This window comes from Mercenaria mercenaria, unplaced genomic scaffold (assembly GCF_021730395.1).
Source record: "Mercenaria mercenaria strain notata unplaced genomic scaffold, MADL_Memer_1 contig_569, whole genome shotgun sequence".
In the NCBI taxonomy this organism is placed as follows: Eukaryota; Metazoa; Mollusca; class Bivalvia; order Venerida; family Veneridae; genus Mercenaria; species Mercenaria mercenaria.
The window spans coordinates 50175-67527 of NW_026463450.1; the positions used below are offsets into that span (position 1 = coordinate 50175).

General features: G+C 36.1%; 1 protein-coding gene across 1 annotated transcript in view; it reads left to right on the forward strand.

The window, feature by feature from the left end:
* The window catches only part of LOC128554616 (sacsin-like), a gene marked incomplete at its 3' end in the record, with an annotated part of 39109 nt that extends 21765 nt beyond the window's left edge, over positions 1 to 17344 (forward strand). Inside the window, exons 5-6 of the mRNA XM_053535894.1 lie at positions 6125 to 7702; positions 15981 to 17344. Coding sequence (XP_053391869.1) covers positions 6125 to 7702; positions 15981 to 17344 — 2942 coding nt within the window. The remainder of the gene's footprint in view (positions 1 to 6124; positions 7703 to 15980) is intronic.
* Positions 17345 to 17353: the final 9 nt, after the last annotated feature.

A 17353-nucleotide genomic window follows, 5' to 3' on the forward strand; every position in this document is an offset into this window, starting at 1 on the left:
ACCAATATTTCATGAATTATCCCCCCTTTTTTACTTCGAATTTCAGGTTAAAGTTTTGGTGCACTTTCACTTTATCTCAGTTATTACTAAATGGATTTGATTCAAACTTGAAACAGTTGTTCAACATCATCACTCACATCATATGACACAAGGGTCATAACACTTGGACCATTATGTTGTGAATTATCTCCCCTTTTTACTAATAATTTCAGGTTAAAGTTTTGATGCACTTTCACGCCGAACTAGTTATTAGTCCTCTACTGGTTGAAAACCAGTTTCGGGGACTATAGGAATGCACTTTTCCGTCATTCTGTCATTCCGTCATTCCGTCCGTCCGTCCGTCCGCAATTTCTTGTCCGGTCAATAACTCTGTCATCCATGAAGGGATTTTATTATCACTTGGCACAAATGTTCCCCATGATAAGACAACGTGTCATGCGCAAAACCCGGACCACTACCTCAAAGGTCAAGGTCACAATTGGAGGTCAAAGTTCAACAGGGCTTTTCTCCTGTCCGGTCCATTACTCTCCCATCCATGAAGGGATTTTATTATTGCTTGGCACAAATGTACCTCATAATAAGACGATGTGTCATGCCTTACTTTCAGATCCCTAGCTTAAAGGTCAAGGTCACACTTAGCAGTCAAATGTTAGCATGGCATGAACAGGGTCTGCTTCGCGTCCGGTCCATAACTCTGTTATTCATTAAGAGATTTTAATATTACTTGGCATAAATGTTTCCCATGATGAAACAACGTGTCTTGCGCAAGACCCGGACCCATACCTTAAAGGTCAAGGTCACAATTGAAGGTCAAAGGTCTAAAGGGCTTTTCTCCTGTCCGGACCATAACTCTCCCATCCATGAAGGGATTTTAATATTACTTGGCACAAATGCACCTCGTAATAAGACAATGTGTCATGCCCAGCTTTTAGACCCCTAGCTCAAAGGTCAAGGTCTCTTAGCAGTCAAATGTTAACATGGCATGAACAGAGTCTGCTTCGTATCCGGTCCATAACTCTGTCATTCATTAAGGGATTTTCATATCACTTGGCACAAATTTTCCCCATGAGGAGACGACGTGTCTTGCGCAAGACCCGGAGCCCTAGCTTAAAATCAAGGTCACAATTGGAGGTCAAATGTCAACAGGGCTTTTTTCCTGTCCGGTCCATAACTCTGCCATACATGAAGGGATTTTGATATTACTTGCCACAAATGTTCCCCGTGATGAGATGACGTGTCATGCGCAACACCCAGAACCCTGGCTTAAAGGTCAAGTCACACTTTGAGAGCAAAGTCAGTAGGATTTTTTTCCTGACCTGTCTATAACTTTGTCATGCAAGACAGGATTTAAATATCCGTTAGCACAAATATTTCCCTGGATGAAGCAACATGTCATGCGCAAAACCCGAGCCCTAAGTCTAAGGTCAAGGTCACACTTAGAGGCCAAAGGTCAGATACAAAAATGACTTTGTCGGAAGCATTTCTTCTTCATGCATGGAGGGATTTTGATGAAAGTTGGCACAAATATTCACCACTATGAGATGGAATGTCGTACGCAAGAACCAGGCCTCTAGGTTTAAGGTCAAGGTCATACTTAGAGGTCAAGGGTAAATTTAAGAATGACTTTGTTCAGAGCATTTCTTTTCCATGCATGAAGAGATTTTGATGTAACTTGGCACAAATGTTCATAGTCATGAGGCACCCTTGTTTTAAAAATTACCCCCCTTTGTTGTTTCTATAAATATATGATATTGTTACATTTTTTATTACGGGGTGTAGAAAAAAATCGAGACCACTTTCCTGTGGTACAACATGCATGTTACATTGAATGTTTAGATGTATTTTGACCTATCTCCTTCTGGCAAAGAGTTTTGTGTGGATTTGTAATATATTTTTTTTCTAATAGATAATTTTTTTATCAATTTCCCTTTGTTGTTACTATAGATAACTTATATGATAACTGTTTCATAATTGGCCAAAATAAATACATATGAAAGCAACTATATAGGTTTTTATGTATGCAAATTTTAATCCAAGTATTTTGTTATAACATATTGTATGTATAGTACAATATTGTTTATACATCATTGACATATATCAATTCATTATGTTATACTGCAGTAGAAACAATAAGGTGCCTTCCAGTAGGGGACTTTGTATTGCATGGCAATACTTCATTCACTTGTTTCTGAATGGATTTGATTCAAACTTAAAATAGTTGTTCCACCTTATCACCCACACCACATGACACAAGGTCAATAACTCTGGCACCATTTTGTTATGAATTATGTCCCTTTTAATTAGAACTAAAGTTTAACTTTGATGCATTTTCTTTATATCTCAGTTATTTCAAAATTAAATTGATTCAACATGACACAAGATGCATCATGCTTGCATCAATATTTAATGAATTATGCGCCCTTTTTGCTAAGAATTATGCTTATTTGATGTTTTGATACACTTGATCCTTATCTCTCTTAATACTAAATACTTTTGACACAGACTCAAGCTATTATCTAATATTTCATCAACATTGGAGTCATTAAAGACTCAAGTGACAGCTCCAGCTTTGTCAAATGTGCCTCGTTTCACTATCCAGCATCGAAATAGTCGAGCGCGTTGTCTCCTGTGACAGCTCATATTAGCACCACTATTTGGAGAATAAGGGGCCATTCTACTCGCCCGGCGTAGGCGTCAGCGTTTGCGTGACCCTTCATTGTTAAAGTTTTTCGGCAACCTTTGTTTTCTGTCTTTGTTACTATTGCTTATATCTTATTGTAACTTCACATAGACATTGTCCCGTATACAAACAATTTATGTGTAGGGGATGTGCCCATTATACCCAAGGACAAGTTCACCAAGCTGTTATACTTAGATTATTTTTAAGGTTAAAGTTTTTCGGCAACCTTCGTTTTTCTGTAATATCTTTGTTAATATTGCTTATATCTTAATACAACTTCACATAAACATTGTCCAGTATACAAACAAAATATATGAAGGGGCTGAACCCCTTATACCCAAGGTCAAGGTCACCAAGAAGTTATACTTAGGTTAGTTTCAAGGTTGAAGTTTTTCGGCAACCTTTGTTTTTCTGTCATATATCTATGTACTTTATATGGAATATGGAAAACGTGGGGTAAAATGGGACAGCGGGGGAAAATAATACTTAAAAAGTACACATGTGTACTTGATACCAGAATGGTGCAAATTGTACGCCGTGCCTGTTACCAGTATAAGAAAATGTTAAAAGTTTCATATCATCATGTTGTTACAAAGTAATTTACCAAAACATGTTCACACACACAAAACTGGTTTATCTGTAATGGGATGTCAATGAAAACAAAATAAATGTCGGCTATTATCCATTTTCAAAGACAACGCATGTAGGGTATTATCCATGGTCATTTTCGGCTATTAACCAATTTTCACAAAAGGATCAATATAAATGGTTTTGACATAAAAACGGCAGAAGTAAACAACTTACTTTAAATTAAGTCAGATAGTAAAATGGTAGAGCCGTATATACAGTGAGTTACAAGCATGAAAAACCACTCTAAAGACTTTCTATGAATTTTCAAACTAAACTTACATTATTTCCGTAAACTATTTAACATATTGTGCATTGTATTCACAAAAATAAAGTAAAGCAGTTTGAGGTCCATGAAAACAAATTACTATTCGTTCTTTTTGGTTAAAATCTCGTATCAAGCCGCATCGACTTACCGAAAAACCTGAAATTTTCAAAATCGCTGATGGGCCGTTTTGTAGCATTTTGGAATTATCGCAGCATTTCGTATTATCCGGATAACAAGGGTGTCTACAGGCTTCCATAGATGATACGTGCTAGTTATATAAAATATTCGTGCTATTTAGATCATACGTCACTTAAACAAATAAATCACTTTGTACTTCTATCAATTCTCATGTTAATTACTTACTAGACTAACATAAGTTAAAGCATGATAAAGATGTGATAAAAAAGGAGAAAGATTATAGAGAAGAAGATTAAGAACTGAAGCAATTATTTATAACCACAAATTAACATAATTCAGTACAAATTAAACATAAAGCAATAACCGGATTGAACGATAACTTTTTTATTATTGACTGCCATGTAACAAAACAGACACTTGATAGTTACGTTACACATTGGCACACACTATTTTTAAACTCCAATTAAATATTAAATAGACGGTACCATATTTGTCAAACCATACATTTATAATATAACTTACAAATGTACAATACAATACAATGCAGTACCGGCGTCCCATTATTTACAACGAAAAAAACTGACAAATACGGTTTATGAGAAAAGTACTGCTATATATTATGTTACGTAACTTTCTCCTTCGAAGTTATGATACGCAAAAAAAAAATCAGAAAAAAATATTGAATTAGCCTGACAACTTGAAAAAAACTAATAGCCTGCAGAAAAGTAAACCGATTACAAAATTCCTGAGAAGAGCAAAAAAACTTACTAACTGAAATTACAATTCAAATTTAACAAACAAATTTCTTACCTTGATCCAGCAAAATTAATTTCTAGAAAGAATAGGATAGAGTGACATTCTGTCAATCGGTAATATGGTGTGCAATAAGCATATCTAGAAATGTCAATTTTATGGTCATGTACAGCGAAATATTGAATTTTGCAAGTGAATCACGAAAGAGGCATAAACTCGACTATATCTTTATACTACAAATACGTTGATGTCCGTTTGTCAGTTTTTGATAGATGTGTTTTACAAGAACGTGATTTTGTAAATGGTAAAAGCTGATAAAGATGTAATTTTATCATTTGTGATATGAAAAGATGAAAGCTTAAAGGGGATTTGTTCCTGGCATTTCTACACAAAGAATTGTTTCGTAAGTATGTTATTTTGTAACTGGTGACATTGTAAAAAGACATAATTTGATCAAGGGGAAACACAAGGGTGTAAGAGCTGAAAGTGGATTGTCTCCTGTCTTTCCACAGTAAGGATGGGTCTTGTAAGACTTTATTTTCTAAATGGCAAAATATAAAATTCTCGTTTCTGAAATTTTATAAATATGCATAAACCAAGCAGGAGATAGGAGGACGAAGGAGTTGAAATGCAGTTAGTCTACGGTCATTTAAAAGTAAGAATTGTTTTGTAAGAATGTAATTTTGTAAGCGGTGAAATTTGAAAAGTATGAACTTTTGATTAAGTTGTAGATTCAAGGGAATGAGAATTGAAAGCTGATCGTCTCCTGCCTTTCAGTAGTAAGACTGGTTTGTAACAACGTAATTAGTACTTGTACCCTATTGGCTGAAAATTAGTTTAAGGTACAAAACTATTGCCACCTTCCGCCCGTTATTCTGTCCGTCCAAGGAAAGAAAAATGAATGCGAGATCTAAAAGGGGTTTCTCTGGCCTTTCAGAAGTATGAACTCTTTTGAACGAATGTAGTTTTGTAAGCGCTGATATTTGAAAAAGTAAACATATCACTGATCAAAGAATAAGGAAAGATAGGTTAAAGAAAGGGTGTTTGCTACCGGTCTTTTTATGGTAGGAACTGTTTTATAAGAATGTAACTTTGTGAGTGATGATTTTTGGAAAATATATAAAACTACTTATCGGTCATAAAACAGTTGGGGAAATAGAAGAAAGATAGGGCTGAACCTGGGCATCTCCCTATGAAATTTTCAGTAAGATTTTATATGTAAGAATGTCAGTTTGGTTTGTAAATACTGATATTTGAAAAAAAAAGAATTTTAGATTTAAACTGTTTGTCACAAACCGGCATTGTTAACTGTGGAAGAAAGACAGAAAGAGTTAGAGAGGTGTGGTGGGGAGAAAAAGCTATATATGTCCGCGGAAACTTTACTGTAAGTGTAACACAGTTTATGTTATTGTTACAGCCTGTTCAGGTAGCTTTAAAAATCGTACAATTCGTGCAGCATTGGACAGAGACTATAAGTCATTCTCACTGTCAGTTGGTATCTGGCACACTGGACAGAAAATGGGCCGTACGATTTTTACTACCCTGTCCCGTTGTGCTAGCTAATGAACATATTATGACCCGCTAGGCGAAGTTCTTGTTATCAAATAATACACTTGAAAATATAGTTCAATAGAACAGAGAGGATTGTAACATTTCAGACTTCCCTAGCGTCATCAGTGGCGACAGAGTACTATTGATTGACCCTCAACAACCTACAGAGAAGGTAAATGCTACACTTGACCTTTGTGGTCTAGAGGATTATAGGGAAGAAGGGCTAGACGCGGAAGCGTTTTGGAATGCCTTAGAGAACACGTTTGGCCTATGTAGAAGTACGTTGGGAGAAGATGGTTTTCGAGGAACACTGTTTTGGTTCCCGCTTCGTGAAAAGACTTCCGAACTTTCAGAAACACTGTACAGTGAGACAAAAGTTAACAATTTATTTAACTCCGTTACATTGGAAGCTTCAAATATTTTGCTTTTTCTGAAGAATATCGAACAAATATCGTTGCATTCCCGAGACACCGAAACACCAATAAAAGAAATACTTAAAACTGAAATTGAAGACAGGGATGGTATAGTAAGACAATGTCGAAGTGCGTTTAAAGATCGTATAGATGACGTGAATTCAACCCCTGAAAGCCCTGATATACATTTAACTTTGCAAGTGGTTATACATACATCATCTGTAGACGAAGTTAAAAGCACAGAATGGCTGGTTGTTGACTACTTTATACGAGAAAGTGCATCGGAAAGTTTCAGACATTTGATACAAGACAGAAACCTAGGATACAGCCCTTATGTCGGAGTGGCGGTCCCGCTTGGTAGAATGTCAGAAGAATTTGAGGGACATGTGTTTTGTTTTCTGCCATTGCCGAGAGAAGGTGAAAGGTTGACAGGGTTACCAGTGCACGTGAATGGGTTCTTCGCGCTTAGCCAAAATAGACACCATATGAAGTGGGAAACCGAAGAACAAGAAGGAAAGCAAATAGACGACAAGTCTATTTTGTGGAACAAGGCTCTTATTGAAGAAGCACTTCCGAAAGCATATGAAATGCTAGTATTAGAATCTATCAAAATTGCAGAGAAGCGTTTAAACGGAGAAGCATTTGTAACAGCCGTATATAACACGATGCCTGTATGCCAAAACTCGACAAGGAAAACGCGCAAAAAGTGGATGATGCTCGAAAATAAACTTTATGAAAAGCTCGAAAATAGAAATATAGTTTATGCAACACAGAAAAACGAGTGGATTACATTAAACAAAGCAATCTTTTCAACGTTTAGGACATTGCACGGGAATGAAATTGATACTTCAATGCAAGAGGCTATCATTAAATGCTTACATAAAATTGGCTTGAAATACGCCAAAGTGCCAACCTCATTGTTTGACACAATGCAGATGCATTTTCCATACATGAAGGACCTAACTCCTTCATCCTTAGTGGTTCATTTACAGGAACGAAACCAGTACAGAGAAATGACATGTGAAGACAAAATACAAATTTTGGCCTATTTGCTACTAGTAGGGGAAGGCAATTCAGTAAATATTAGAAACCTAGAGCTTTTACCTTTGGCCTCTAACCGTTGGACTGTATTTAATAAAACAAGTCATCCCGTGTATCTGTGTACAGATGAAGCTGTGAAGATGTTTCCTGGCTCGGAGGACAAACTTGTGATGGAATCAAGAAAGCTTGGAGTGCCACTCTCACAGAGCATTGGAAGTATATGCACATCAAGTAATTTCATTCTTAAATATTATGCCATTTAATTTCAAGTTTGCACATCGTTTTAGTATATTTTGATTGCTGATCCTCATACATAATGATAATATATTCAGGGACAGCTTATGATCCCTGTTGAGTTTTAGGTCAGTGGATCTTAGTGTCAGGTCACACTCACCGTTTGTACATCAATACACTCAATAACTTAAGGATGCTTTGAACTACGACGCTCAAACTCAAAATCCACATTGTTTACAGGCATGGCATCCCCTGCTTTAATTTTAAAGTCAGCCGGTCAAATGTCAATGTCACAGTGATTTTTAACATAATAACAGTCTCCACGTAATATATTGAGAACCAAATGACCTGTGATTCTCAAACTTTGCAGGTGTATTGCCTATGCACAGTGTAAATGCGGTACTTTAAAGTCAGTAGGTCATAGGTCCAGGTCACAATGAAAGTAAGTACTAAAACAATTTCCGCAAAATCTTGAAACACCTTTACTTACGGTCTTCAGTCGGGTAGGAAAGTCAAAATTACAAAACGAGACCAAGTTTTAGATCAAACGCCATACTATTGTAATTTACCTGAAGAGATCCGGGATATGGATGATTTGTTTCTGCAGTTAGGAGGCCATCCTGAAGAAAACAGTGATATTTTATTAAATGTTTTAAAAATCACTAAGTTGAAATATAAATCCTCCACTGAATCAACCGAATCGAAAAATATATAATTCATTTTAATCGACTTTTTTGCGGGGCGGTGTTTTGCGACGGTCCACTTCTTAATTTCAAGTTTGCACATCGTTTTAGTATATTTTGATTGATGATCCTCATACATAATGATAATATATTCAGGGACAGCTTATGATCCCTGTTGAGTTTTAGGTCAGTGGATCTTAGTGTCAGGTCACACTCACCGTTTGTACATCAATACACTCATAACTTAAGGATGCTTTGAACTACGACGCTCAACTCAAAATCCACATTGTTTACAGCATGGCATCCCTGCTTTAATTTTAAGGTCAGCCGGTCAAATGTCAATGTCACAGTGACTTTTAACATAATAACAGTCTCCACGTAATATATTGAGAACCAAATGACCTGTGATTCTCAAACTTTGCAGGTGTATTGCCTATGCACAGTGTAAATGCGGTACTTTAAAGTCAGTAGGTCATAGGTCCAGGTCACAATGAAAGTAAGTACTAAAACAATTTCCGCAAAATCTTGAAACACCTTTACTTACGGTCTTCAGTCGGGTAGGCCCGCCGTTACATGACTGAAATGCTACTGAAAAACTGCGTTAAACCCAAAACAAACAAAACAAATCAATCTGGTAAGGACAATGCCCATAGGTAAAGAATCGCTTCTTTGGACTATAAGATTATTTGTCTAGGCCAAGATTAGAGTGACTGTTATAACACAAACCATTTTCGCTCAAATTCATGAGATCCGTTGCAATGGTATGGACTTGTTCTGACTTTGAATTACCCAGGAAAGTCAAAATTACAAAACGAGACCAAGTTTTAGATCAAACGCCATACTATTGTAATTTACCTGAAGAGATCCGGGATATGGATGATTTGTTTCTGCAGTTAGGAGGCCATCCTGAAGAAAACAGTGATATTTTATTAAATGTTTTAAAAATCACTAAGTTGAAATATAAATCCTCCACTGAATCAACCGAATCGAAAAATATATAATTCATTTTAATCGACTTTTTTGCGGGGCGGTGTTTTGCGACGGTCCACTTCATTATTGTGCAGGATATGTAGTATATTCGGCAACCTGATTTCTTATTCACTGGCGATCTGTTTTATACTGTAACCACTATAACTCCACCTATTTTACTTGTTTTTTGTGATTACCATTATTTGTATAAGCCAGAGATTAACTCCGCCCCACCAGGTCAAATAAAACGCACTATACAGAAAGATGAATAAGAATGGGTCATCCTTAGACCTTTGTTTAGAAGATCAAGTACTTAAGTCAGATTGTATGGCCTAAAAATCTTGGATGAGTTCGATTATAAGCAAACTCAGGCAGGTAGGACCGGAGTTATGTACCCTTTATTTATAACAATGACTATATTTTACGATTTTTATACTCTAGCACATTCATTTTTTTCACCAATTAGAAACATAATTACATAGTTTATGTATTGCCATTAGATCTTGGGTGAGTTTGATGTTGAACAAAATCTGACAAGTAGAACCAGAGTTATAGGTCATTGATTTTGCAAATGTCTCTATATTGTACCTTGTTTACACTATAACACCTTCATTCGTTAAGCAATCCAAGTCATATATACTAGTATACAAAACGTGTATGAGCATAAGATCTCAGTTGAGTTTGATTATGACTTAAATCTGACCATTCCATCATGACTTTAGTTACTTACCGTTAATTTAACAGAAATTGCTATATGTTCCCTTGTTTACACCCAAGCAACTTCATTTCTTTACCAATCCATATGAATATATTGACCCACAATGTGTTTGAAATATAAAGATCTTGGATGTGTTCCAGGAGCTTAATCAGTTTAATAGGGCCAGAGTTATGTACCCTTGATTTACAAAAATTGCTGTATTTCATATTGATTTGCATTTTCTCTCTTCACCAGTCCTAATCACGCGTATTTGATTTGTTCAAGTATATACTAGTATGTCTTCAGGTGGTCTCTGATTATTATGCCCCCCTTCGAAGAAGGAGGGGTATATTGTTTTGCAGATGTCGGTCGGTCGGTCGGTCGGTCTGTCTGTCGGTCGGAATGTAGACCAATCCGTTTCCGGATGATAACTTATGAACGCTTGGGCCTAGGAACATGAAATTTTATAGGAGGTTGGTCATCACCAGCGGATGACCCCTATTGATTTTGAGGTCTGTATGTCAAAGGTCAAGGTCACAGTGACCCTGAATAGTAAAACGGTTTCCGGATGATAACTAAAGAACACTTGGGCCTAGGATCATGAAAGTTGATAGAAAGGTTGGTAATGACCAGCAGATGATTCCTATTGATTTTGAGGTCAGTATGTTAAAGGTCAAGGTCACAGTGACCCTGAACAGTAAAATGGTTTCCAGGCAATAACTCAAGAACGCTTGGGCCTAGTGTCAGGAAAATTGTTAGTTAGGTTGGCCATGACCAGCAGATGACCCCTATTGATTTTGAGGTCCTTAGGTCAAAGGTCAAGGTCACATTGGCCAGAAACAGTTAGATGGTTTCTGATCTTCTTGTCCAAAACCATAGGGCCTAGGGCTTTGATAATTTGGTATGTAGCATAACTTAGTGATCCTCTACCAAGATTGTTCAGATTATTTCCATGAGGTCAAATATGGCCCCACCCCGGGGGTCACATGGTTTATATAGACTTATATAGGAAAAAAAACTTTGAAAAACCTCTTGTCCAAAACCACAGGGCCTAGGGCTTTGATATTTTGTATATGACATCATCTAGTGGTCCTCTACTAAGATTGTTCAATTTTTTCCCCTAGGGTCAAATATGGCCCCGCCCTGGGGGGCCACATGGTTTACATAGACTTATATAGGGAAAAACATTTGAAAATCTTCTTGTCCAAACCACAAAGACTATGGCTTTGATATATACATGTATAATGTAGCATCATTTAGTGGTTCACTACCAAGTTTGTTCAAATTATCCCTCTAGGGTGAAATATGGCCCCGCCCCAGTGGTCATGTGGTTCATATAGACTTACTTAGTGAAAAACTTAGAATCTTCATGTCCATAACTTACATCATTCAGATTTGGACCACATGTGTAGTTTTGAGTGGCAAGATGAACCTTGACATGAGTTGGCCTTGATCTTGACCTAGTGACCTACTTTCACATTTCTGTAGCTAGAGCCTTCAAATTTGGACCACATGCATAGGTTTGTGTATCGAAAAACACTTTGACCTTGTTATTGACCTAGTGACCTACTTTCACATTTTTGAAGGTACAGGCTTCATATTTGCACCACATGCATAGTTTATTTTGTTCCAAAATAAAATTTGACCTTGATTTTGACCTAGTGACCTACTTTCACATTTCTCAAGCTACAGCCTTCAATTTTGAACCACATGCATAGTTTTGTGTCATGAAATGAACTTTGATCTTGAGATTGACCTACTTTCAGATTTCTGAAGGTACTATGCCCCAACTTGATATTTACAAACATGACTATAAATAGATTAAAATGCAACACAGGGAATTCAACATTTTTCTAACATGTTACAATCTAATTTTTTCGAGAATTTGTACCAATTGCAAATTAGCTCAGTGGTAAAGCATACAGTCCATGTTCAAAAGATCTTTTGCCGTGTGGGTTCGAAACTCAGCACCGCCATTTGATTTTTATTTCACTTTCGCATAAACATTTAGATTCCTTCATGAACTCTGTGACAACACGACAGAGACGTATCTTAAACCGATATGACAGATCAGAAAAGTTTAGCATTATATCAAAGATGATATTGAATAAATGCATGCATTTAAGCCATGCAAATAATAAACATACTGTTGTGTTATATAAAGACATACATACAAATAGAAAGCATCAAAGAAAGAAACAAAAATACGGGAACAAAAATGAGAACGAATTAGAAAAAAAATCTGGGAAAAAAAACCCTCATGAGGATTCGATCCCACAAAACAATTTGCTTATGTTCAATTGTTATCTGCATTTTACCCGACTGAGCTATGTTGCCAAATAATCAAAGAATATTTAAAATGAAAGAAATACTAATATTTACTTGTCAGGTAATGTGCAAACATTATGAATTGTTATTTCATCGGTTATCATGAAATAAAATCGTCCTCACGTTTCGGCGGGAATCTCGTTATCTTTGGGGATTAGTACAGGCTTCAGATTTGGACCACTTGCATAGTTTTGTGTTCCGAAATAAAATTTGACCTTGATTTTGACCTAGTGACCTACTTTCACATTTCTGTAGCAACAGCCTTCAAATTTGAACCACATGCATAGTTTTGTGTATCGAAATGAACTTTGATCTTGAGATTGACCTAGTGACCTACTTTCACATTTCTGAAGGTACAGGCTTCAAATTTGGACCACATGCATATTTTTGTTTTCTGAATTGAAATTTGACATTGATTTTTACCTATTACCTACTTTTACATTCCTCAAGCTACAGCCTGCAAATTTGAAACACATGCATAGTTCTGTCTATCGAAATGAACTTTGACCTTGAAATTATTCTAGTGACCTGCTTTCACATTTCTCAAGCCACAGCTTTCAAAGTTGGACCACATACACATTGTTTTGTACCGAAATGAAATTTGACCTTGATTTTGACCTTGAGCAAGTCTTGAAATTTGGAACATTCAAAAATGGCTCAGTGGATGGTGCCAAGATCACTCTGTAATCTCTTGTTAGGTTAATAGGTTAACGGTCAAGGTCAGATTAAACCAGAATGGAAGAACTTTTGTTTACAGTGAGCATATAATTTCTGTTCCGTGTACAATTACAAAATGCATCAAGGGGGCATTTCGTATTCAACGAGCTCTTGTTATGGTAGAAAACGTATTTTATTTCAAGTTACCTCCCTTTGTCTTCAATTAAAATGACCATACTTTTGTAACTACTTGCATGATTGGTTTCTAAATTTCATTTGTGTGATCAAGTGAACAAAAACAATCCGATTAGACAACTTCAAAGTGAATTTTTGACAAATAGCTTCCCTTTATTTTAATTTGAATAAATATTTCTCAGTAACTTATGATAAGACTGATTTGAAATTTCACCAGTGTCATCGGGGTACTTAGATGATCAGGTTAGAAACTCTAGAGTGATTCATGTCACATTACCCCTATTTGCTTTCAGCTCATGATAATTATTGTACGAAAGACCGGTAGTGACTTCACACTTCAAACTTCTCACTTAATACTTCACACTTCATACTTCACACTTCAAACTTCAGACTTCAGACTTCATACTTCTCACTTCATACTTCACACTTCAAACTTCAGACTTCACACTTCATACTTCTCACTTCATACTTCATTCTTCAGACTTCACACTTCACACTTCACTGCACGCTTCGCACTTCCTAGATTAAACATCACGTGACTTGACGTCATCTGCTTATTGTGTATTGGCATAGATGTGTATGCCATTTCTTATTCGAGTTTTAAGTGTTATTGATTGTGTACATTTTGAATGTTCTAGAAAAATAAACGACTTTTCGAGTTTAGATTATATCACTTGTTGGTATTCGAAAAATAAGAGGAAATTTACTGTCTGTCGTCCGTCCGTTCAAAATCTTCTTGAGAAAAACTGTTGGGATAATTTTTTAAACAATCTCACGGGAATGATACATGGGTGACGCACATACAAATTGCTAAAACAATTTCATTCAATGCAGAAATGTGGTTGCCATAGTAAATGAAACGAAAAATATGTTTAAAAATCTTCATGTGTAAAGCAGAAAGGCATAGAAATTAGATATATGGTGTGTGGCATTACCTAGCGGTCTTCTAGTATTAAGGATTCTTATAATCAAAGAAATCATATATTTCCCATAGGCATCAGTGTTAACTTCAATACCGATTATCTCCCCAAAAATGACAAAATTTGAAAAATCTCTCGGTGAAACATTTTTAATTTTGAATGTCTTTAAAGTGACTGAATTTCATTTAAATATTACCATCCAGTTACAAGATATGAAATATGGCTATTACACCATGTTATCCTTAAAGGTATTCAAATTATGCCATTGGATTCAAAATTATCCCATCGGAGGGACAGTACTTTTAAACGCACTTATAAAGGAAAACCTTTTTAATATCTTCTTCTCTTACAGTATATTATACTCTACGATATTCATTCAAATTACGCCTCTGGAGTCAGAAGTAACTCAGCCATAATCATTATTCTACTTCATTATGCCCAATCTCGGTAATTCCAGGTTATTTTAAAAATAGAAAAAAAACGCCCGAAAAAGACTTCACACTTCAAACTTCAGACTTCACACTTCAAACTTCACATTTCAGACTTCACACTTCAAACTTCACACTTCACACTTCAAACTTCAGACTTCAGACTTCATACTTCACACTTCAAACTTCATACTTCTCACTTCAAACTTCACACTTCAAACTTCAGACTTCACATTTAAGACTTCAAATTTCAAACTTCAGACTTCACACTTCAGACTTTCCTATTATTTGTATGTGTATTAAGCATTATATATATGAAGTGTGAAGTGTGAAGTTTTAACTGTGAAGTATGAAGTTCGAAGTCACCACTTTCGTATTATTGTAAGGGCTACATATTTTATTCAGTCTTCATAAAACTTGATCTGAAGTGATTTGCTACAATAGAGTTTTGGATGATTTCGAACCTGGGTCATATGGGTCAAAAACAAGGTCACTAGGTTAAATCAAAGGAAAAGTTTGTTTACACTCATGGGCCCCGGTTTTGCTCCAATCTTAACAAAACTTTGTCAGAATGTCTGTTTTGCACAAATTTTAATCGTAGGCTCTAAAACTAGGTCACTAGGTCAAAACAAAGACAATTCTTGTTTATACTCCAGAAGCCACATTTTTAATTTTGCCGTAATAAAAATTAGTCAGAATATTTGTATCCATGAAAGCTCGGACGGCTGAAATATTTAGTGAGTGTGGGTAAATAAACTAGGTCACTAGGCCAAATTAATGAAAATTCTTGTTTAAACTCTAGAGGTCACATTTTTGTTTCAATTGTCATGAAACTGTGTCAGATTATTTATCTTCTAAAATCACGGAGGAAGTTGAAACTGAATCATGTGGTATCACTAACTGGGTGACTAGGTCAAACATGTTTACACAGTTATGGTGTATTACTCAGGTGAACGCCTAAGGGCCATCTTGACCCTCTTGTTAACGTTTGGTTTGAGAGGTTTTCAAATTGCTTTGCGGAAACATTCATCATAACAAGACAACGAGTGACGCGTTTCATACTATATCGCTACCTACATGGTCAAAATCACACTTTAAAGTCAAAGATTTTTAAAAAAGAATGTTGTTCAGTCAATAACTTTAGTATGAATGGATTGATATTCAAGTACCTTGACACAAAGGTTAACCACTTTGTGGTGTACTCAAGAATAAGACCCCAGGCTTCAAAGGCAATGTTAACCTTAGAAGATATAATTTCAGTCCGTATTCATGTTCTATTGTCAAAATACCATTGCAGGACTTTGTGTAGTGATATCAAATAGTGGGGGCTGCCTCGTCCTATAGACACATTTCTAGTTAGTTTGTTCAAAAGCTATATTATACAAAATATATTTACAGAAGCATATCAAATACAGAGGCTAAACGTTGAGTGTGCAAAGACTCTGCTGAAGCAAACAATAGTTGACCACATGGGACCCGGCACGAATGTTCGTCTGACCACGGATTCAAGCCTGACAGGTGAATGGTTAGAAAGCGTTTGGCGTGTGCTCATAGCCAAAAATATGGTAAAATATTTCAAAGATATTCCTCTAGTTCCTATATTGATTCAAGGAAGCTGGATTGATCCACATATTATAGAACTGGTGAGACTTTCAGAGTTCATTATTATAAAGGAATCAGAAGATTCTCTCCTTGCAGATGATTTATGTAACTGTCTACGGACACTAAAAGTACAGGTGCTGCCAAGCCTTCCAAAGTGGATCCATTTTGAATCCATCCAAAGATTTGTTTATCAGCCGACAAAAGAAAGCATTTCTTCCCTGTTAAGTGCGGTGTACAAAAAGACGGGAGATATTGCTGTGTCAGAGTTTAATACAGTAAGCCAAGTTAACAGCCAAATTAGGGAAGCACTGACACAGTTTGCATCTACCCTCGCTTACATAGACAAAGATGTAGTGAAATTTCTCCGAAAGCTGAGATTGTTTAGAGCCGTGCATACCATAGACGACAAAGGTCAATATACAGCTGTAGCCGATGTACCTCGATATATACACGAGGATATAAACTTCCCTGCCGGAGTTGAATTGCCATTCAACTGCATAAAGCTGAGCAGGTCTGAAGATAACTTCATAAAGCATCTGGATGCGGAGAATATTTCGACAGAGTCTCTAGTTTTGGGTACCATCCGAAACTTACTGTTGCATAAAAATCATGATCAGATCTCAGTTTTCATGAAATATTTTATGGAAAACTTCAATTTATTTGAAACCAATACCGAAATATGTGAAAATGCTACACAATTACCATTTTTGAAAATAGGGACGGAACTTCACAAACCTTCAGATCTTTTTGATCCGTCAAGTTCATCACTTCAAAGATTACTATTTGGAGAATCCCTATTTCCAGAAAACTCATATGAATACAGCAACGACGAAATTCGGGTGTTAAAAAGGCTCGGTATTAAAGGAAAAGACAAAATAGATGCTTCTATCATGCTACAAGTTGCAAATACACTTAGTATTTGGTCCAAAGATGATAAAAAATCAAATGAATTGACAAGAAAAGCTGCCGAATTTATGGAAATTTTAGTTCACTATCCTGATTTATTAGAAACATTTTGCAACGGAACAACAACTCTTGGCAATGCTTTAATGTCAGTTTCCTGTATCCCGGTCATACAGAATTCACCAGTGGATTATCCTGAAGGTTTACCATGGTTTTCGGAAAGAGTGAAAATTTGTAAGCCAGAAGAAGCGAAAGATGTAGAATGG